The 21,720-nt window shown below is 44.2% G+C and overlaps 1 protein-coding gene across 7 annotated transcripts in view; it reads right to left on the bottom strand.

The window, feature by feature from the left end:
* TTC13 (tetratricopeptide repeat domain 13) overlaps positions 1–21,717 on the bottom strand; it is an 80,361-nt gene extending 58,644 nt beyond the window's left edge. For 3 of the 7 annotated variants that reach the window (XM_043596322.1, XM_043596324.1, XM_043596326.1), the window contains exons 1-2: positions 21,333–21,717; positions 2,785–2,879 (exon numbers count right to left, since the gene is read on the bottom strand). In XM_043596322.1, coding sequence (XP_043452257.1) covers positions 2,785–2,879; positions 21,333–21,603 — 366 coding nt within the window. In that variant the 5' untranslated portion in view covers positions 21,604–21,717. Of the gene's footprint in view, positions 1–1,678; positions 1,768–2,784; positions 2,880–21,332 lie in introns of those variants that run through there. The other 4 variants (XM_043596321.1, XM_043596323.1, XM_043596325.1 and 1 more) reach the window with 2 other exon arrangements.
* Between the last annotated feature and the right edge of the window lie 3 nt (positions 21,718–21,720).

The following is a 21,720-nucleotide window of genomic DNA, read 5'->3' as shown; positions in this document are numbered from 1 at the left end:
CAGGAGAGTCTCTCCTAATCGCTGTTTGTGCCTTCCAGCGCATGATTGGTGGTCATTAGCAGATGACGAACTGTAGCCTCTTGGACTTCATGGACTCAAATAACAGAGTAACAAGACACTTCTGCTTATACTCCCTTTACTCTCAAAATCTAGACTGATACTCAGATACGGCGTGGTATTTAGTCTGCCTATGAAACAGGTCAAGAATAATCTACCTCTGGTTAAAACACTGGTTGAAAGCTAGAGGCCAGAGGGCATCCCATGTCGGGATGAACGCACACTTCATTCCATGCAGGACTCCAGACAAAATGGAACATCTGAAACTTCGACTACTATGGGAATGTTTAACACTGAATGTTTAACCTGATGACTAGAGAGGAAGTCTCTCAGCTCTTTCGCATTTTGCTCTATAGCTGGAAGCTTCCACACAGCTATGGGGAGCCTTACAGTGAGATCCTCGCAAGACTTAAGAAGCGGCAGATTTAACAACATGTGAAGGCATCACAGTACATACATCCCGTGTGACCAGACACGAGGCTCTCCTCTTTGTCAGGTGGTCACAGATAAGCACGCAGATGTAAAATATGTAAGTCGCGTATAGCCAAGGAAAGGAGTCTATGAATATTGCTTTTAGTACTTAAAAAGTCTAATTGTTTCATCCAGTACTCAGTGAGAGTTTCCCATTTGCCAAGGCTCTGGGCAGAAAGGCACAGGAAGAAAACAAAAATGAAATCCCATAAAAGGATATCATTTACTTGGGGCGCCTGGTGGCTCAGTCAGTTAAGCGTCCAACTTTTGATTTCAGCTCAGGTCGTGATCTCACAGTCCTGTGTTGGGCTCTGCACTGTCAGTGTTGAGCCTGCTTGGGGTTTCCCTCTCTCCCTCTCTCTGCCCTTCCCCTACTCTCCCTCTGTCTCTGTCTCTGTCTCTCTCAAAATAAATAAATAAACTTAAAAAAAAAAAAAAAGAAATCATTACCCAGCAACATCAAGAGTATACTGAAGAGCATATCTGAGTTAAAGTGTTTTTATTTTACTAGAAATAACATCTAACAGAAGTGGGCAGAAAAGTATAATATGGACAAATTAACTTCTTGATCAAAAAGAGTCTTTCCCACTTCTTTTTTTTTATTAAAAAAATTTTTTTATAATCTTTATTTATTTTTGAGAGAGAGAGAGAGAGAGAGAAAGAGCGCGTGAGCAGGGAAGGAACAGGAGAGAGAAGGAGACAAAGAATCTGAAGCAGGCTCCAGGCTCTGGGCTGTCAGCACAGAGCCCGACGTGGGGCTCGAACCCACGAACTGCGAGATCGGGACCTGAGCCGAAGTCGGACGCTCAACCGACTGAGCCACCCAAGCACCCCGAGTCTTTCCCACCTAATACTGCATCTGTAGATATCTTCTGTGGACAGCAGGGAGAAGCTCCAATCAAAGACGTTAATGCACACAGCCCCCCTTTGCTGGGACACCAACTCCAACCCATCCTCATCCTCAGGTCACTGCTTACGCTTCAAGTTCTGAAAGCTGTCCTACCTGATCCCCCTAATTTAAAGGGAGATTATGTTGATCTTTTGCTATACATCTATGTTCATTGGTATAATTATCTGGTTAGTGACTAGGAGTCACGAGTGCAGGGACTGAGGCTAGCTGGCTCACTGTGGCATTATTCCCAGTACTTACTTAGCACAACGCCTGGCACATAATAGGTGCAAAATAAATATCTGGAGAATTAATGAAGAAATGAATAGTCGAACTCCCATATTTTCAACCTAGGGAAAATGAAAGGCCAAGATTGATGAGCTTTCTCCCATAGGTTACTAGCTAGTGCCATCTTAAACTAGAAATGCAACACGGAGAAAATATTTGAATTACTGTCAGTGAGACGGTAGGTCCCTAATAATTCTAAGAATCTAATCCCCTCCCCAAGGTGGGGATTACCCAATTTCTACTGAAGTGTTTTCATTGGTGGCCAACTCACTACAAGCTAGCCCATTCTGGTTGGGGACCAGTCTAATTCAAGTTCTTCCATATATCGAGTTGATCGCTATGCAATGAGTTAGGTAACATCTGTTGATCATTCTTTGGCTTGCAAACTCTACCCATTTTCAGTAGTTCTCACATGCAAAGGCAAAGCTTTATCTGGAGAAGAGAGAGCAACCTAAAGGGAAATTTTAAACACAAGAAGCAAAGAGTATGTATGTGGATGTTGAAGGAAAAGGCCCGGAGAAAAAAATATGTTCACCTTGGGCACTGAAAGAACAACTCAGCCTCAGAGAATTAGGTGTGAACAACAACAACAAAAAAAAGAGCCTTGCACCTGAGGCAGCTAGGCTGGAGGAGTGTACGTGCTAACGTGAACAGGCAGAGACAGACGTTATATAGTGCCAGGAACTCATCCCTGGAGTGGAGAGGTCTCCTATACAGTTCAGCGGGTACTGACAGTTAAAAACACAGATATAAAAGATATCCACACAGGCAAAAGCTAGAAGAATAATATATTATACCTTAAAATACATTAGGCTCCTAGAAGTAAGGCTCAGCCATTATCTCCCCTTTATTCCTTGGAACTGAGAAGTAAAAAGGCCAAGGTCTAGAATGATCAACCATCCAATCCATAAGTCATAATGTAATGTGACTAAATACCAGATGACCTATCTTTATCTTATGCAAATAGAACCAACTAGAACCAACTCCTAGTTGATAAACAGAGGTGACCTGTGCCTTTTGAAACACGTATCATTGTACTTTAGGTCATAAAGACAGAAGCATGGACAGAAGATGCGTACCAGGATCTTTTCAGTGTTGAGGGAAAGCAGTGAGTCACAGGGTGGCGGCCCTTTGGGTTCACAGTCTGAGTCGTGGAAGTTCAGAAAGGATGACTCTGAAAAGCAAACATCCCTGGTTATTCTCCGAACCTGAAATTTATGGTTCTTAGGTTCTTAACTATGAATTATAATGTTAGGAACACACACACACACACACACACACACAGAATCTACCAAACCAAAATAAGGACAAGGCAAAAAAGCACCAAAAGGGGCATCCTGCCTTCCACCTTACAGCTGTGTCACATTCTAGTTTCCAAATACCTTGCATAGCTGTCATGACTGTCCCCACAACCAGTCACTAATACAGTACTTGTTAAGATCCCTTTTTCAGACATCTCCTACCTGGCAGCATTTACCATAGGTTAAAAAATATTACAAAAGGGAGAACAAAGTCGAGCCAGGGAGATCTAATGTTAAAAGATATGTACCAGGGGTCTAGAATCCAGAATATATAAATAAGTCCTGATTTCAACAACAAAAAGACAACCCAATTAAAAAATGGGCAAAGGACTGGAATAGGCAATTCTCCAAAGAAGATACACAAATGGCCACTGAATACAAGGAAAGATGCTCTACATCATTATTGATTAGGGGATGTAAATCAAACCACAATGAGGTTTGCCACAATAACGGCTTTTTTTTTTTATTGTCGAGGCAAACAAGTGTTGGCAAGGATGTAGAAAAATTAGAGCCCTTGTACATTGCTGTGTAAAATGGTGTGGCCACTGTGGAAGATAGTTTACTGGTTCATCCAAAAGTTGAACATAGAATTACCATATGGTCCTACTATTCCATCCCTAGGAACATACCCAAAAGAACTAAAAACAGGAACTCAACCAAGTATGTGAACATGCATCTTCACAGAAGCAATATTTAACTATAACCAAATGGTAGAAACAGCCCAAATGTCCATCAACAGACAATGGACAAACTGTGGTATATACATACAGTGGAACACTATTCAGCCTTAAAACAGAATAAAGTACTACAATCACCATTAATTAGTACACTTTACTCTTCAAATAATAAATCTCCATTTATACTTTAACCATTTCAAAATTTGGAGACTTTTCACTCTAATCTACATCTAAAATGCTAGCCTATATTTGGAAACATTCAAATATTAAAGATAAATTTTTTAAAAAAGAATGAAATACTTTACATGTTCATATAACGACATGAAAGAACCTCCAAAATATAATGAGTAAGAACCTCCAAAACAAAAACTAAGTGAAAGAAGCCAGACACAAAAAGTCACATATTGTGTGAGCTCACTGATAACGAAATAACCAGAAAAGGTAAATCCATAGAAACACAATGCACATCCATGGCTGAAGGAGGGAAGAGGAAGAAAATGCTGAGGGGTGAGGGGCTTACTTTGGAGTGATGGAAAGGTTTTGGGGTGGTTGCACAACATTGTGACTGTACTCAATGCCACAGGGCTGTTCATCAGAAAACATTTAAATTTATGTTATGTGAATTTTGCCTCAACAATTATTTTTAAACCTATACTGTAATTCAGCAGTCATTAAAGAGCATCAAATTGTGTTCAAGCGGCCATGTGAACCGACAGAGATAAATTCTCATTTGTGTCTGTCTTAACAGCTGGAGACTAGAGCTAATATACCAAAGAAGCCCTGGATGGTGAGTGATTTCTGAAGCTGGAAGGTTAAATTTCACAAGGCCCAAGCAGAGTTTAAATGGATGGGTGGGTTCTGCTAATATCATCCTCAATGGGGAAAAACTGAGTGCTTTTCCCCTAAGGTCAAGAACACGACAGGGATGTCCACTCTCACCACTGTTATTCAACACAGTATTGGAAGTTCTAGCCTCAACAATCAGACAACACAAAGAAATAAAAGGCATCTAAATCAGCAAGGAGGAAATCAAACTTTCACTCTTCACAGACAACATGATACTCCATGGAAAACCCAAAAGATTCCACCAAAAAACGACTAGAACAGATGCATGAATTCAGCAAAGTCGCAGGATATAAAATCAATGCACAGAAATTGGCTGCATTTCTATACACCAATAATGAGGCAACAAAAGGAGAAATCAAGGTATCAATCGCATTTACAATTGCACCAAAACCCATTAAATACCTAGGAATAAGCCTAAGAGGTGAAAAATCTATACACTGAAAACTATAAAAAGCTTATAAAAGAAACTGAAGAAGGCACCAAAAAAATGGAAAAATATTCCACGCTCATGGATTGGAGGAAAAAATATTGCTAAAATGTTGATACTACCCAAAGCAATCTACATATTCAATGCAATCCCTATCAAAATAACAGCAGCATTCTTCACAGAGCTAGTACAAACAATCCCAAAATTTGTATGGAACCAGAAAAGACATCAAATAACAAAAGCAATCCTGAAAAAGAAAACCAAAGCTGGAGGCATCACAATTCTGGACTTCAAGATGTATTACAAAGCTGTAATCATCAAGACAGTATGGTACTGGCACAAAAACAGACACTTAGATCAATGGAACAGAATAGAGAACCCAGAAATTGACCCACAAACGTAAGGCCAGTTAATCTTTGACAAAGCAGGAAATAATATCCGATGGAATAAAGACATTCTCTTCAGCGAATGCTGTTGGGAAAACTGGACAGCGACATGCAGAAGAATGAACCTGGACCACTTTCTTACACCCTACACAAAAATAAACTCAAAATGGATGAAAAACCTAAGCATAAGACAGGAAGCCGTCAAAATCCTAGAGGAGAAAGCGGGCAACAACCTCTTTGACCTTGGCCACAGCAACTTCTTACTCGACATGTCTCTGGAGGCAAGGGAAACAAAAGCAAAAATGAACTATCGTGACCTCATCAAGATAAAAAGCTTCTGCACAGCAAAGGAAACAATCAGCAAAACTAAAAGGCAACTGATGGAATGGGAAAAGATATTTGCAAATTACATACCTGATAAAGGGTTAGTATCCTAAATTTATAAAGAACTTATCAAACTCAACACCGAAAAAACAAATAATCCAGTGAAGAAATGGGCAAAAGACATGAATCGACACTTCTCCAAAGACATCCAGATGGCTAACAGATGCATGAAAAAATGCTCAACATCACTCATCATCAGGCAAATATAAATCAAAGCCACAGTGAGATTCTACCTCACACTTGTCAGAATATCTAAAATTAACAACTCAGGCAACAACAGATGTTGGTGAGGATGCAGAGAAAAAGGAATCCTTTTGCACTGCTGGTGGGAATGCAAGCTGGTGCAGCCAGTCTGGAAAACAGTATGGAGGTTCCTCAAAAAATTAAAAATAGAATTATCTTATGGCCCAGCAATTGCAGTGCTAGTTATTTATCCAAAGGATACAGGTATGCTGTTTTGATGGGGCACATGCACCCCAATGTTCATAGCAGTGCTGTTGACAATAGTCAAAGGAAGGAAAGAGCCCAAATGTCCATTGACAGATGAATGGATAAAGAAGAAGTGATATATACATACAATGGAATATTACTCAGCAATCAAAAAGAATGAAATCTTGCCATTTGCAACAATGTGGATGGAGTATGTTATGCTAAGTGAAATTAGTCAGGGAAAGACAAATATCATATGACTTCACTCATATGTAGAATTTAAGATACAAAACAGATGAACATAAGGGAAGGGAAGCAAAAATAATATAAAAACAGGGAGGGGGACAAAACAGAAGAGATGCTTAAATACAGAGCACTGAGGGTTGCTGGAGGGGAGGTGGGTGGAGGGATGGGCTAAATGGGCAAGGGGCATTAGGAGGACACGTGCTGGGATGAGCACTGGGTGTTATACGTAGGGGGTAGATCACTGGGTTCCACTCCTGCATCATTATTGCACTATGTGCTAACTGACTTGGGTATAAATGTAAAAAATTAAGTAAATAATAAGAGGATGGGTGGGTTCAGACTGGGGAACAGAGAGAATGGATATTCCGGGTGGGATGAGTGGTGTACCCAGAAGTATAAAGGTGAGAAAATGCGAAGCAGTAAGCAGGCGACCCTGGCTAGAGGGAGCTGGTGTTGGAAAATAAAAGATGGAAGGTTGGAACGTGAGTGGTCAGACTGGGGAGTCTCGGAGCCAAGAGAAAGGCTTTAGTCTCACAAGAGTGAGGAGGCAGTAATGGTTGTCGGTAGGTAGTTGGAAATAACATTAATTTATAACCTATTTCTTCTTTTTTTTTTTTAATTTTTTTTCAACGTTTATTTATTTTTGGGATAGAGAGAGACAGAACATGAACGGGGGAGGGGCAGAGAGAGAGGCACAGAATCGGAAACAGGCTCCAGGCTCTGAGCCATCAGCCCAGAGCCTGACGCGGGGCTCGAACTCACGGACCGCGAGATCGTGACCTGGCTGAAGTCGGACGCTTAACCGACTGCGCCACCCAGGCGCCCCATAACCTATTTCTTCTTAAAGCTAAGGTTTGAGGCCTTGCCATATGCGAAGCGCTGCAGTAAGCATTGCATATGCGTGGCCTCATTCTATTCTAACAAGCCCTCCACTTGGTGGGATTCACTTAGGTTTCGATAAACAGGCATCGGTATAATAGTAAGTGGATGCACTCATTCCCTTCTGTGAAACCTAACCATCTTTGGGCAATTAGGCTGTCCTCTCCCCCTTCTGATAAATAGTATTTTACAAGTATGCTTGACCTATATTTTTTAAATTCACCCAATCTGGCAATTAAATTCTAACCAATACAATTGCTGAGGCAAAGGGTGTAAATAACTTTAACACCTTTCACATACGCTGCCCCATTTCCCTCCCAGGATGTAATAATAATTTCATTCCCACCCAACAGTGTAGAAGATGGTCTATTTCACTCTGCTCAGAGTATTCTGTTCTTTTCATCTCTTCCTAATCTGAAAATAGCACTAGTGAGACCAAACTTTTGGTTTACTGCCCATTTGTATCTCTTCTTTTGTAAATCATGTGTTTCCTCTGCTAATTTTTAAGTCATTTTATCTATTCTGGCCTAAGGTATAGAAGCGAATGTCTATCTATTTTCCAGTTCTCTCAGAACGATTTTGAATTTTACAATACATTACATTATAGTTTTTACAATACATTATAGTCACCAGGGTCTTAAAGGAAGCTTTGAGATAAAAGTTATATCCAACTAAAATAGCTCTCACAGATGACTATTCAATCAGGCACTGATGTTTAAAATATTACAGTAGGACTTCATGTTCATTCTAGAAAATAGGAAAAAAAATCACAAAACATTAAAAAAAGTCATTTAGAATACTACCATACATTGAGATCCACTGTGAAAATTTTGGCATTAATTACTGTAATTAAGAGTGACAATTCTTGAAATCAGACAGACTGGGTTTGAATTCCTGTTCTCTGCAACTACTTACTAGCTCTTGGCCACTGATCTAGCGGCCTCATCAATCTTTGGTTTCTTCATTTGTAAAACAGGGTCGCTGATGGTATCTACCTCACAGGAGTGGTTGATTTAAACAAGATTATAGGGGCTCCTGGGTGGCCCAGTGAGTTAAGTGCCCATCTGTTGATTTCGGCTCATGTCAGGATCTCCCGGTTCATGGGATCCAGCCCCACGTCAGGCTCTTTGCTGACAGCACAGAGCCTGCCTGGATTCTCTCTTTCCCTCTCTCTCTCTCTCTCTCAAAATCAGTAAATAAACTTTAAAAAAATAAACAAGGAGATATAAGTATTTGGTACAGTTTCTGGCACAAAGGAGACAGAGGATGTTTGCTATTGTTACCATTAGGTTGTGAGGAGATACACTGTTTGGTAACCTGCCTTTTTAATGTAATGATATAATATAAACACTTCCCCATTTGATTGAACTTTCTTCTGCAAACTATTTAAATTTAAACTTAGTAAGATTATATATCATTTTAAATTTAATATCTTTAAGATTTCAGTGCTCTACGATAAACCTGTATTTTGTTGTTTCTACACTAACTCCTTCTAATGATCTGCCTATTGACTTCAATAGTCACAATGTATCCTTAAAATAAATGCACACATTTTAACGGAAAGGAAAGCCTCATCAATTTTTTTTTCCAAAAGTTTCTTGGCTATTTGGATCAACATTCTTCCTTCAAATAAACTTGTCATTAAGGATCCAAAACCAAAAAGTCCCTCTTGGGATTTTTATTAGAATTGTTAAAACCGTAGGGGGACCTGAGTGGCTCAGTCAGTTTGGTGTCCAGCTTCGGCTCAGGTCATGATCTCACGGTTGGTGAGTTTGGGCCCCACCTCAGGCTCTGTGCTGACAGCTCAGATCCTGGAGCCTGCTTTGGATTCTGTCTCCCTCAAAAATAAATAAGCACTAAAAAAATTTTTTTTAATAAATAAAAAAGGAAAACAACCAAATAGGAGGATCCTTCCTTCATATGGTAAAATGTATCCACGTTAACCCATAGCCATATAGAGCATCTTCCCACTGGATGCTCATGTTAAAAGTCTTACCAAAAGGTGAAATTCTGGGTCAGTAAATGAAGTATTAATGTCAGGAATAAGCAGGAGTACTAGTACTGAACAGTTTTTTGGAGGTTTTCTCTAGTTCAATGAGATGCTAAATGAGTATAAATACTAAAAAGACCCTGATATCATTACACGTAGAGGATGCAATTACCCACTGAATAAATGGAAGCATTAAAAGAGCTGCTAGGAATTCAGTGATGCTGTTGTTCACGTCCGCAGGAAACTCCCCGAGCAAGCCGCTTCCCCTGACTCTGCTCTAGTTCGTAGGGTCTTTAAGCTGCCGTGATTTCACATTTCTGTGTGATTTCGCTTACTGTTGGTTTCCCTCCCTGAACTATAGCATTCATATACAAGGACAGGGGTCATTTCTGGTTTTGCGGACCACTGAGCAGTGAATAGAACAAGGTAGATGTGCAACAAACACGTAATCAATGGCCATCCACCAATTTCCTTTTCAATCACAACAAACTTGAATGTATAAATTCTATAGAAAAACTGTAAAATTTCACATAGGCCAATAAAACACTTGAATAGATTAAATTTTGTAAAGTACTCCTCTGCTCGTTAATCTACAGTTTTAGCAATCCTTTAAAAAAAATTTTTTTTTTAATGTTTACTTTTCAGAGAGAGAGAGAGAGAGAGAGAGAGAGCGAGAGAGCATGAGCAGGGGAGGGGCAGAGAGAGAGGGAGTCACAGAATCTGAAACAGGCTCCAGGCTCTGAGCTGTCAGCACAGAGCCCGACGCGGGGCTTGAACTCACAAACCGTGAGATCATGAGTTTAACCGACTGAGCCACCCAGGTGTCCCTTCTTACTCTTTATTTTACCAAAAATTTTTAAATCAGGAAAGCTGGCTGAACTTTATCAAGTGCTTTTGGAATTTCTTTAAGGTAATCATATGATTTTTCTCCATGACTTACTAAGGTGATTAATTCAATTTTTTTTTTAAGTTGAACCATCTTTGCACTTCTTCTTTTTAAATTTTTTTTTCAACGTTTTTATTTATTTTTGGGACAGAGAGAGACAGAGCATGAACGGGGGAGGGGCAGAGAGAGAGGGAGACACAGAATCGGAAACAGGCTCCAGGCTCTGAGCCATCAGCCCAGAGCCTGACGCGGGGCTCGAACTCACGGACCGCGAGATCGTGACCTGGCTGAAGTCGGACGCTTAACCGACTGCACCACCCAGGCGCCCCTGCACTTCTAAAATAAATTCTAATTGGTCAAGGCACATCATTACTTTAATTTCTGGTTTCAACTTATTAATATTTTACTTAGGATTTTTATAACTGTGCTATAGTTTTCTACCCATACTTGCCACTATATTAAGTTCTGTCATCAATGTTTTTCGCTGATTTGAGGTCTGTAAGAGAAAAACAGCTTATTACAGTTGTACCTAGACTTCTCTGGGAACAGGTTAAATTTCTTCTTTGATCTAAAACTGTTTTGTTCGATATGGCTTGAATTGTCTAACAATAACAACCCAACAATCTATATTTAGATGGAGTAGGTTTTCATACAACTAGGAAAAGCCTCTGTTTTCCTCCTTGCTCAGATAATGCAAGTAAAATTTAAAGATAATTACTACATGGGGCGCCTGGGTGGCTCAGTCAGTTAAGTGTCTGACTTCAGTTCAGGTCATTATCTCATAGTTGGTGAGTTCAAGCCCCGCATCGGGCTCTGTGCTGACAGCTCAGGGCTTGCAGCCTGCTTCGGATTCTGTGTCACCCTCTCTCTCTACCCCTCCCCCACGCGCTCTCTCTCTCTCAAAAATAAACATTTAAAAAAATTAATTACTTAAGAAATATTCTCAAAGCACATTACAGAATCTCATCTTTTTCTTCCAGATCATCTTCCTGGACATTTATTTATTGCTTCATATTTTTAACCTTATTAGCAGGAATTTCTTCACGTTTGTCTCTTCATTCTAATGGCCTCTACCACTGTCCACACAGCCCCCCATTCCTAATGTACATTTGCATTTGCTCACCTATTTATGTGTTAGCCTTATCAGGTTTATCTATTTTCTTCTTTTTTGAAAAAAAAAAGAAAAAAACAACTCTTGGATCGATTTATCAATACTATTGTTGCTCTGTTCCTAATTCATTTACTCTGGCTTTGTTCTAGACAAGCCTCCAATTTCCCAATCGTTTTCTTGTTGCTCAAGCTTAGTATCCGGTTCATTTATTCCCGTCTTTCTTCAATACCAAGAAGCCACGGAAGGCTCCAGCAGAAGAAAGATCACGGAAGGCTGTGTGAGGAGAGAGAGAGAAGGGCCGGAAGACTAGCAAGGAGGCCACGGCCAGCTAAAACAGGGGAAAAGTGCAAACATAGAGGCCACCGGGTTGAAAAGGGAGGGTCAGACTCCAAAGAGATAGATGAGGTTAAAAAAAAAAAAAAAAAAAAGCCAGGGCTTTGAGAAAAAGTAGGCATGGGAAGAGGACGAAGGCATGGCTTTCCATTTTGTGTAGCAACAAGAGGGGAAGTACCATCAACTGAAACGGCAAGTTTGAGAGGAAAAGTGGTTCTGGGGGCAGTCAAGGGCCAATTCCAGAGAAAGGCAAGAGCTACAGATATGAATGTGATGACCATTAACTTAAGATGGATGAGTAAACAGGGGCTGTAGGTGGATCTCTGCCAGCTCAGGAAGCTTAAATGGAATAAGAAAAGAGCTGGCCCTGGTGGGGACGAGATATTTAAAAGGAGGGCAAATCAATGACCTTTTTCTAAAGAACTGTCTAGAGTCATTTCTTTGAGGGCCGCCTGGGTGGCTCAGTCGGCTGAGCGCCTCACTCGATATTCACTCAGGTCATGATCCCAGCCAGGGTCGTGGGATCGAGACCCACATCGGACTCCGTGCTGAGTACGGAGCTGACTTAAGATTCTTTCTCCCTCTACCCGTCTCCCCTGCTCACGTACGTACCCTCTCTCTAAAACATGGAAAGAAAAACAGAATTACTTTTTTTGAATTGTTCTGCAGCCTTGCCATAAAACTACACACAGTTATTATAATGATTTTCATTCTTCATTATACTCCCTTATTCCTGAAGTCAAGTATTTGTTTCTTCTCATTTTTCTTGACCAGCCTTGCGAGGTAACTGTCTAAACTTCACCAGTACTTTCGATGAACCAGCTCTGATAGTGAAATTTGATTCAATCTGAAGTCAGAGGAAGAGTAATTACTGTGGAGGCAAAGTCGGAGAGTCGTTGAGAGTGTGGGCTGTGGAGCCGGACTGACCCGGCTCAGATGCCTCACTGGGTGACTTGGCGCAAGTCCTTCTGTATCTCTTAGCCTCAGTTTCCTCATTTATAGAACAGGAACGACTACCCCCACATACCCTCACAGGCCTATTACGAGGAATAGACGTGATGCCCACAGTCCACAGGAAATGGTTGTCACAGGTTGGTAGGGCCGGCCCTTGAACCACACGGGTTTGAACTGCGGGGGTCCACTTACATGCAGGTTTTTTAAAAGAAACATAGATATTGCTGTAAACGTATTTTCTCTTCATGATTTTCGTAACCACGGTTCCTCTTCTCTAGCTTATTTTAGCCTAAGAGTACAGAATGTAATACATATACAAAATATGTGTTCCTCGACTGCTTGTTGTTAGTAAGGTTTCCGGTCAACAGTAGGCTATTAGCAGTTAAGTTTTGGGGGAGTCGGAAGTGGCACATGGACTTTTGATGGTGTGGGGGGCAGGGGGGAATTGGTTGGTGCCCCTTATCCCCTAAGGGTCCGCTATATACATATCTCAGAAATTGCCATTTTTTTCTGTTAATTTCTTCTTCCTTAAGATTATTTTGGTCTTCGCAGAACTTGACAGTTTTCGAAATGCCCTCGCAACACTCTGTCCACTGGTCCTCCCTCCTCTGAGGCAGGGAGGACACACCTTAGGCGGATCACACACGTGGGGAAACAAGGTCAGTGTTAACGCGCGTGTTTAAGTCACAAGACGAAGAAATCGCCCGCATCTGTGCTCCGGGACACCACATCAACAGAGGTGCACGGTCCGCTTGTCACCACTCATTCTGCCCCTGCTGGGTCCTAGCAATGCCCTCAGGCTTCCTTCCTGTCCTCCCAAACCCCACAGACCACTGATTTTAAGAAGAGCGGTTTCGGTAAAGACACGAGGGGCCAACTGCAGTAGCTTCGGCAAAGGATGGGAGATGGGGAGACAGTGCACAGAAGCATCTCCCCTGAGGAATTCTGCTGTAAAGGAAGCGGAGAGAGAGAGAGACAAGAGGTGGATGGAGGGGCAGGTAGTCCGGTCTTGGTTTCTTGTGTTTCCCAGACGGGAGCTCTCAGAGCCATCTGTATGCTGACGGAAGACAAGAGGGGTGCCCCACTCCACAGAGGCTCCCACAGCTCCGCACAGCGCCAGGACCAAAGGCAGAAGCTATCCTGGGGCTGCAGGCACGCTGCAGCTGTGATGGTGGGAAGCACGGAAGTTCTCTGCTGATTGCATCTTCCTCAATCAAATTACCTCCTAGGGAGGAGAGGAGACTGGGGGGCGGTGGGGGCATTGGAAGTACCACGTATTTGTCACACAGTCATGTCGGCAGGTGAAAGGGCCTGAAAGTTTGCAAGCAGCACGCTCGGAGCCGATCCCTGAAGGAAGACGTTTTAGAAGGGATTCAACAGCTGCTGGGCTGCACTTACCACTTGACCACCGCGCCCTAGTTAGAACAGTGGGCCAAGTTCACCCAGAAACCAGGATGACGGGGCCTTTCCCACCGATGGGCTGGAACGTGGGAGTCAGACGCCAGATACTTACTGGCAATTCTAGTCCTAGGTGTAGGGTGACCTGGGAAGAGCAGAAATAATTACTGTGGCTGGAGGCACGACCTGAAGGCCAAGGGGCTGATACGCAGCATCAGTTATACTGTCTGTTGCTTTGATCAATTTCTGCATTTGTAAGACAACCACTGTTGAGGACGTTGCACATCACCTTGGTTGATGGTCCCAAATGGTAAATTTCCTTTAGAATGTGATAACAGGAAAAGGAATAGGAAGAGTTCTCCTCGGAATTCATATGCTTCTTTTATTCTAACAAAATCGCATTCATCAGTACCTAAGATGTGTAAGTTACCATAAAACAACTTGCAAATAGACGCTGCCCACTGGGAACGAGATTATAAAGCCAACGTATAATTAATCCACCAGAACAAAGATCTGCAAAAGCCATTTTTCGCAGTTTTATAACAAAGCATGACCATAATCTGATCAAAGCTGTATTAACTCTAACAAAAGTATTAACAGGTGTAAAGAATGTATAAAACCTTTAAAAAAAAAAAAAGGAGCTGGTCAGCTGCACAAAATGGAAAAAGAGGGAAGGAAGTAAATCATGTAGCACTGACCCAAGAGCAGAACCAGGTTTGGGGGGGGGGGGGGGGAGGCGCTGTAGCCACAAAGGCTATTCACTTAGCCTGGGGTCGTAACATGGATTACACACGCATCAGGTGCTCAAGGTGGCACATACTTTTAAGAGCTGAAGACTCTGTCCATAAACCTATACGTGATGTCAAATACCATCAACTCCACTGGGAAAGCAATGCTGTGAAACCATTAGTGAAAAGGGAACAGGGTCACTTTGAACACTCCACTGCAAGCGAACTCAACTGGCCTTTCGCGTCAAAGAGGCGGACCGTCTGACCCAGGATTTCTGAGTGTCTACGTAAAGGACGCCGGCACCCGAGTCAGAGCAAATCTCACCGTGCTGGTTCCTGAATCAGACATAAAGCCATACCAAATCATCTCCAAACCAAACTGGGGGAACGGGGGGAGGAGACTTCATTAGCGAAGTTTAAACACAGATATCAGTTGTGTACTGGGGACCCCCTCCGGTTACGCAGATGGTTCAGTTTGTGAAAACAGCTGTGATCCGTTTTTCTACATAGACGTCATGTGTCTATAAAAGGTAAAAATAAAAAAGATAAGAGAATGAAAATGTCAGAAAGCATTAACCCCGAAGTGAGAAGTATTCAAATTCTGCTACTTCAATGAATTTTGTCTTTATTCTATCTGCAAGATAACAGGCCCGAACAAAAAGATAAAATGGCCTCTATGAAACACCATATTGTGAAAAGGGGAAGCTTCAGAGGCCGGTCAGTCGGCCCAGTGTTTAGGGAGTGCAGTGAAGCCAGGCCGTGTCTACGCGCTGTAGAACTTCTTGAAAAGTCCGGACACCCAAAGTGCTCTGCCCCTCCTGCAGGCACGTTTCATGCAGGGTAGGTTCTAAAACCCAGGCCCCATTATCCTTTGCCCTCATCCAGAGAGCGACGACCCCTCATGGCCCAAAGCAGAACACTGGTCTACTGGGGTACAGACCGTTCAAAAGGTAAATGTAATTTTTAAGAACAATAGATCTATTTGAGAAAGCTTCACAAGTCTGCAAATAGCACAGCTATCCTCCTCATAGGGCTCATGCTATAAAAAGCAACTCTTAAACCAGAAGACTTTCTGAAAGATGCAAAAGAGGCAAAAGCAGTCTCCAGGCGATGCCCCAGTGGCCAGGGCCGGGGGAGACGATACAGAAATCTCTTTCTCACTCTATGCCTCCGTCTCTGTGACTCAAAATAAGCGAGTTATCTTATACTGGCAAATTTACTTCTGTAGACCTTAAAAAAAAAAGACTAGAAGAGATTTGCCACAAAACTGTAGGTGATAACATGCACAGAGAATCAGGGCCAAGGGTAAAAAAGGGATCGAGCAAATCTACTAACAGCAAGGGTTACCACAGTTAACCACGACTGGGCTTAAAATGTGGTTCTTAACTTCCTCATAGCCAGAACAAAAAAAGGAAATAGCCCTCATTATAAAAGTTTCCCTCTACTGATTCCCTGCCACCGTTAAGGCATAGCAATGATTTAAGTGCTGTGAGCAAGAAGACTGATTTCACGTATTTTAAATAACTGCCTCCTTTAGTTAGAAAGATATAGACAATCTTTAGGTCTTACTGTCAAAAACACAATCAGGTTCGTAGTTACTTCCTTATTTTTGTGACAGTCAACAACTCCCGAATCAGACACTAATTCCCTTTGCTTCACACAGAACCGTGGGGAAATAAACTCAAATCTTGGATTACTAATCTCAATAAACTAAGGAAAATTACTTCAGGTTGCAAAGTAACCGTCAAACTTCATTGAGACATTAAGCGTAGAACTAATGCTGCTGGCTAGGTGAAGGTGGCCATTTCAAAGGTTCCAGAAAGACATCAGGTACAAGGACTGCCTAACTTAGGAGCAGACAAAAGTCTCAAGAAGGCAGGAAAAAGGAAAAAAAAAAAAAAATCCGAAATCACTGTTGTTATAAATACTACATTTTCAAAGAAGGAAAATGAAAGTGTTTTCAAAACAGTGACTACAGGGGCGCCTGGGTGGCTCAGTCGGTTAACCGTCCAACTTCGGCTCAGGTCATGATCTCGCGGTTCCTGAGTTCAAGCCCCGCGTCAGGCTCTGTGCTGATGGCTCAGAGCCTGGAGCCTGTTTCAGATTCTATGTCTCCCTCTCTCTCTGCCCCTCCCCTGTTCATGCTCTGTCTCTCTCTGTCTCAAAAATAAATAAACATTAAAAAAATTTTTTTTTTAAAAACAGTGACTAGAGGTGCACAGGTTCGAACTATTACAATACATCCTGGTCCATAAAGGACACACGAAGATGTATTTCATACGGGACGAACGCCGCCTTTGAAGCAAGATGCAAGGTGGCTTTCCCAGGAAGAGCAGAGGGGACACAGACGAATTCTTAAGGGACAGGTTACAGCTTATCAAGCCCTTAACTTGCCTGATCTGTAACATTACGGTGCCAAGTTAAGGGGTAAGACCTCTCCCAAGCTCGCTCTGCTCCGGTCCCTGTTGATGCCACCTTATCAGAGGCCTTCCCCGGCCCCCCTCAAGGCAGCAAAGCCCTCTTCCTTCTTCAGGGCACTTAGCAGCAGGCCTACTGAACACTGGTCTCCTCCTGCACCGGCACAGGCTCCACTTGGGGGAAGCCAGCCACTGCTACTGTATCCCCAAGGATCCAGAACACTGAGCCAGTGGGAGGCACACAGATAGCTTTCCCGCAAAAGAACAGAGCCATCCTAGCCCTACCGTCCAAAATATTCGGTGCAGTGAAGCATCCTGCCATGTACATAAACAAAAAAAATTCTAGAAGTTACTTAAGAATGTAACTTTCAACAAACGTGAAGACAGTGGGACTTGATCAGTAATAAGAAAGTATACGGATCAGCAGATATTACTAAGGAAATAATGCACAAAAGGTCGGGAGGCCAGGTTCAAACCCTGGCTCTGCACTCCTCTGTGGGACCTTCCCCAACTCCTCTTTGCCTCAGTTTCACCTCAGGTAAAATGGAGATAAAAACAGTACCTGCTGCAGTGTCGAGGATTAAATAACATACAGGGCGTATACACATAAAACCAGGGGGAAAAACTGGGGGAAAACCTTCTGTTCCTTATTTCTTCCTGCAATTCCAAACTACAAACAGGGCAAAGGTAGCAAGGAAGGGAAAATGATTTTTTTTTAATGTTTATTTATTTTTGAGAGAAAGAGAGAGAGATACTGTGGGGTGGGGGGGTAAGGGACAGGGACAGAGACAGAGACAGAGACAGAATCTGAAGCAGGCTCTGCACTGTCAGTGCTAAGTTTGACTCGGGGCTCAAACTCATGAACCATGAGATCATAACATGAGCCAAAGTCAGATGCTTAACCGACTGAGCCACCCAGGTGCCCCGGGAAATTGATTTTTATTTGAAAAATATGTACATTACAGCGTTCACGTTTTTAAAAAAGATTATTTTTCCCACAGGAAAACAGATGACCTGACGTTTGTGGCTATACATGGGTTTTTTTTTGTTTTTTTTTTTTTGGTTTTTTTTTTGGGACAGAGAGAAACAGAGCATGAACGGGGGAGGGGCAGAGAGAGAGGGAGACACAGCATCGGAAACAGGCTCCAGGCTCCGAGCCATCAGCCCAGAGCCTGACACAGGGCTCGAACTCACGGACCGCGAGATCGTGACCTGGCTGCAGTCGGACGCTTAACCGACTGCGCCGCCCAGGCACCCCATGTTTTTCAAATAAAATACAAAAACGTGCCAGGGGAGAAAGTTGAAGGGGGCCTGGGAACAGCAAAGTCAGGCTGAGACCGCTGGTGCCCCAGTCATCCATGCTTATCTGTGCAGCTGGACCTCGATGGGGTTCAGCCCACTGAGCTCGAGGCTGATCCCAGGGCACTGGATTCCATTTGATGGTGGTCCACACAGCACAATCAGCCATTGCCAGTGCGCTGTTCAGACCTATGGGCTCCCACCATAGGAAGACACATATTGTCTTTGGCCCTGTAATCACTGGGGGTTCGGTCTTATGAGAATACCCATACACTCATTGGAAGGTGTACAGATTTAGACCCAAGCAGGTGTCAATTCAGCCATTTGAATCCGAAAGCTGTGGGAAAGCTTCTGAAAAGTGGCGGTGCTTCTGTGTCTGTCCTCTGCATACGGACTGGCTTGACACGGACAGGCTCGTGGCTGGAAAGGCCAGCAAGTGATGACGACGTGATGAATGGATGGTGAGGCTCTCAAGAACTGATTCGTTCTGGATCCTGGCACTTATCTAGACCCTTCTGTTGATCGGAAGGGGTTCTGGATTCAGAACCTCCGGGCTATGATATGATTAGTTGTAAATCCTGAATTTGTTCCCACATCTGTTCTTCTTAGGACAGTGAGGGAATGGGGCAGTTTCACAGGGTCCAGCTTCTACCTACTCGTCCAAAATGAAGAGGGAGAAATGAGAGACATTTAGGGAGTCTCTACCATGACAGAGATGGCTCCTGTCACGTCCCACAGCTGGAGTGCCAAGTAGCATAAGCAGTTGCCTTTGGGAATTATTAACTGGGAACAGCAGCAGCAGCCAAGTGACTTCGGCGCCTGTCAGCAACTGCGGGACATTCACGTCACCCCAGGGGAGGCTGGCTCAAAGACTCATGCCACACATTTCCAACAGCACATGTGGAATGCCAAACTAAGAAACCAAGTACTAAGAAACTACGTGGGGGGAGATAAATGAAAAACTGAAACATTTGACAAATTATGCTTAAAGCCTCATTAAGATTGCGTTCATCCTTTGACGCAAAGAACTCTGGATAATGGTTTCCACATATGAGGGAACGGTAGAATGGACAGGAAAACTCCTCCGAACGCCCGGCTCATGAAAACTTATATTACCTAGGGGAAAAGCATAATACAGGTCAGAGTTGGCTCAAATAAGGACTCCAAAGACTGGCATAAGCCATGGAGTGAAATGAGCCACCTAGATCAATACTATCAATCAATTGCATAATATAAATCAATTTCTAACTTCTACTGCCTAGAATCTGTGTCTCCTTGAGCCAGTGAGCATCACATGACCATACAAGGGAAGGGGAAATGAAGATTTACATAACACGTCCTATATGCTAGCACTCACCACAGATGTGTTCTCCTACCTGTAATGACTTAGTGTCTAAGACAAAGCTTTGCCTGGAGCCTGACCACCTGGCCTCGTCCCTTTACAGCGGCGGGCCCGCAGGAAAGTGATGATTTCACCGTGTCGCGGTTTCCTCATCCGAGGAAAAGGAGCTACCATTCAATGAGGTAGTGACGGGTGTTTCAAAAGACTTAAGAAAATAGGCTAACCAACCTACTCTTACGACAGCACCTGGCATACGGCAAGCACTCCATATTATGTTGGCTATTTCTCACTTTCCCCGCAGCACTCTTGTGAAGAAAATGAAACCCGGTAATTAGGTAACAGTGTCTTCAATTTACAGAGGCGGCAATTTCGCTTGCCAAGACAAGCAATTAACTTGTTCAGAGTCACAGGAAGCCACAGAGGTAAAAGGCCATTCTTTTCCCACTATACAATGCCCGCCGAGTTTTCTTACGCTGTTACTAGCCAAGGCCCGCTACAAAACAAAGTCAATGAGTGAGACTTCCTCAAGGGAGTCAGATTGTGCTAAAAGGAAATCAGAGTGTGCTAATCTTGACATGTCTCGACTAAAAAATGCTTATTGTCTTCCCAGTTACACAATGCTCAAGAACACAGCTGTCCAGGCTGTAAAAGCCACCAGCCAGCTTCTAGTGAATTAGGTAGACCTAGAGCTTTCAAAAGCAAGCCTTGAGGGAATTAGGGGGAAGAGGAAAAGGAAAGGAAGGGGAGGGGACTGAAGGGTGAAAAGATCCGATGGAAATGTCAAAACAAAAAAACCACAAGCATGTATTTGCCCCTAAGGCATCTGCCATGACTTACTAAATTGAGGGCAAAAGCGCCCAACTTAATCAATGAGATGGCCTAGTTCCAATACGCCCGGCTCTGACTTACACAGGCTGAAGGCCTGCGGGGCCCTCTTACTCACTGGGAGATACCGGACAGGTCACAGGTCAATCTTAAATAACTGGAAGCAAGGTGTCATCGAGCAGAAAAAATAGGCTTACTCTTGTCTTCCCTTCTTTCTTCCAGGGATCGAATTTGGAGAGATAATGTTTAATACAAGACATCAAACCCAGGTCAGAGAACCTGATTTCCAGGCCTAAGAAGGGCCAGACGACCCCCACTCCGGGCGCGGGCCCCCCACTGGGCCCGGTCCTCCTCCGTCCTTCCGTTTTCCCCTCCCTCGCTCCCCCGGCAACCGTGGGGCACAGAGCGGGAACCGGGGCTGCCCCAGGCCACTTGCCATCTCCTCCTCCACCCTTTCGACAATTGCTGCAACTCCGAAGAGACCGCCCTGGTCCCCAGGAACATGCTGTCAGCTCTTTTCTCTATTCACCACCCTCCCCACGGCAGCTACCAGAAAAGGGCGCGCAGCGGCGTGGGTGCGAGCGGCGGGAAGCGGCCCCAGGATGACACCTCGCCGAGCCGGCTCCCCCAGGAGCACACGCCGCACCGCGGCCGGCGGCGGCGAGGCCCGGGCCGCCCGCACATCGGCCCCCGGGAGCCTGCCGTCCCCCACGGCCCCGCCGTCCCCGCGGCCCCGGGCGACCCGGACGCCCGCCCGCCGCCCACTCACCGCCGCACTCGACCGAGTACTGGTCTCCCCAGTCCCCGGACTGCGGGCTGCAGCCGCCGCCTGCCTGGGCCTCCTGCTGCTGCCGATGCTGCAGCTCCTGCTTGAGCAGGGACAGCGGCGAGTAGTGCTCAGTGGCCAGCGCACCCGGGCGCGGCCCGACGGACAGGACCCCCAGCAACAGCAGCACCAGGACGCGCCGGGCGGCGTCCGCGGCGGCCACAGCGCCGCCCCAGCAGCAGTAGCAGCAGCAGCAGCAGCCGGCAGGTGCCATCTTTTCTCAAGGCGCATGTGCGGCGGCCCTCGCCGCACGCTGCGGCCTCCCAGCCTTAACCCGCGGCGGGCAGGTGGGCCGTGGCAAGGGGGAGGGAAGGGGTGTGGCGTTGCCTGC

Source organism: Prionailurus bengalensis, chromosome D2 (assembly GCF_016509475.1).
Source record: "Prionailurus bengalensis isolate Pbe53 chromosome D2, Fcat_Pben_1.1_paternal_pri, whole genome shotgun sequence".
Lineage (NCBI taxonomy): Eukaryota > Metazoa > Chordata > Mammalia > Carnivora > Felidae > Prionailurus > Prionailurus bengalensis.
The sequence above is the reverse complement of the archived record's forward strand: the minus strand, read 5'-3'. Positions and strand labels throughout refer to the sequence as shown.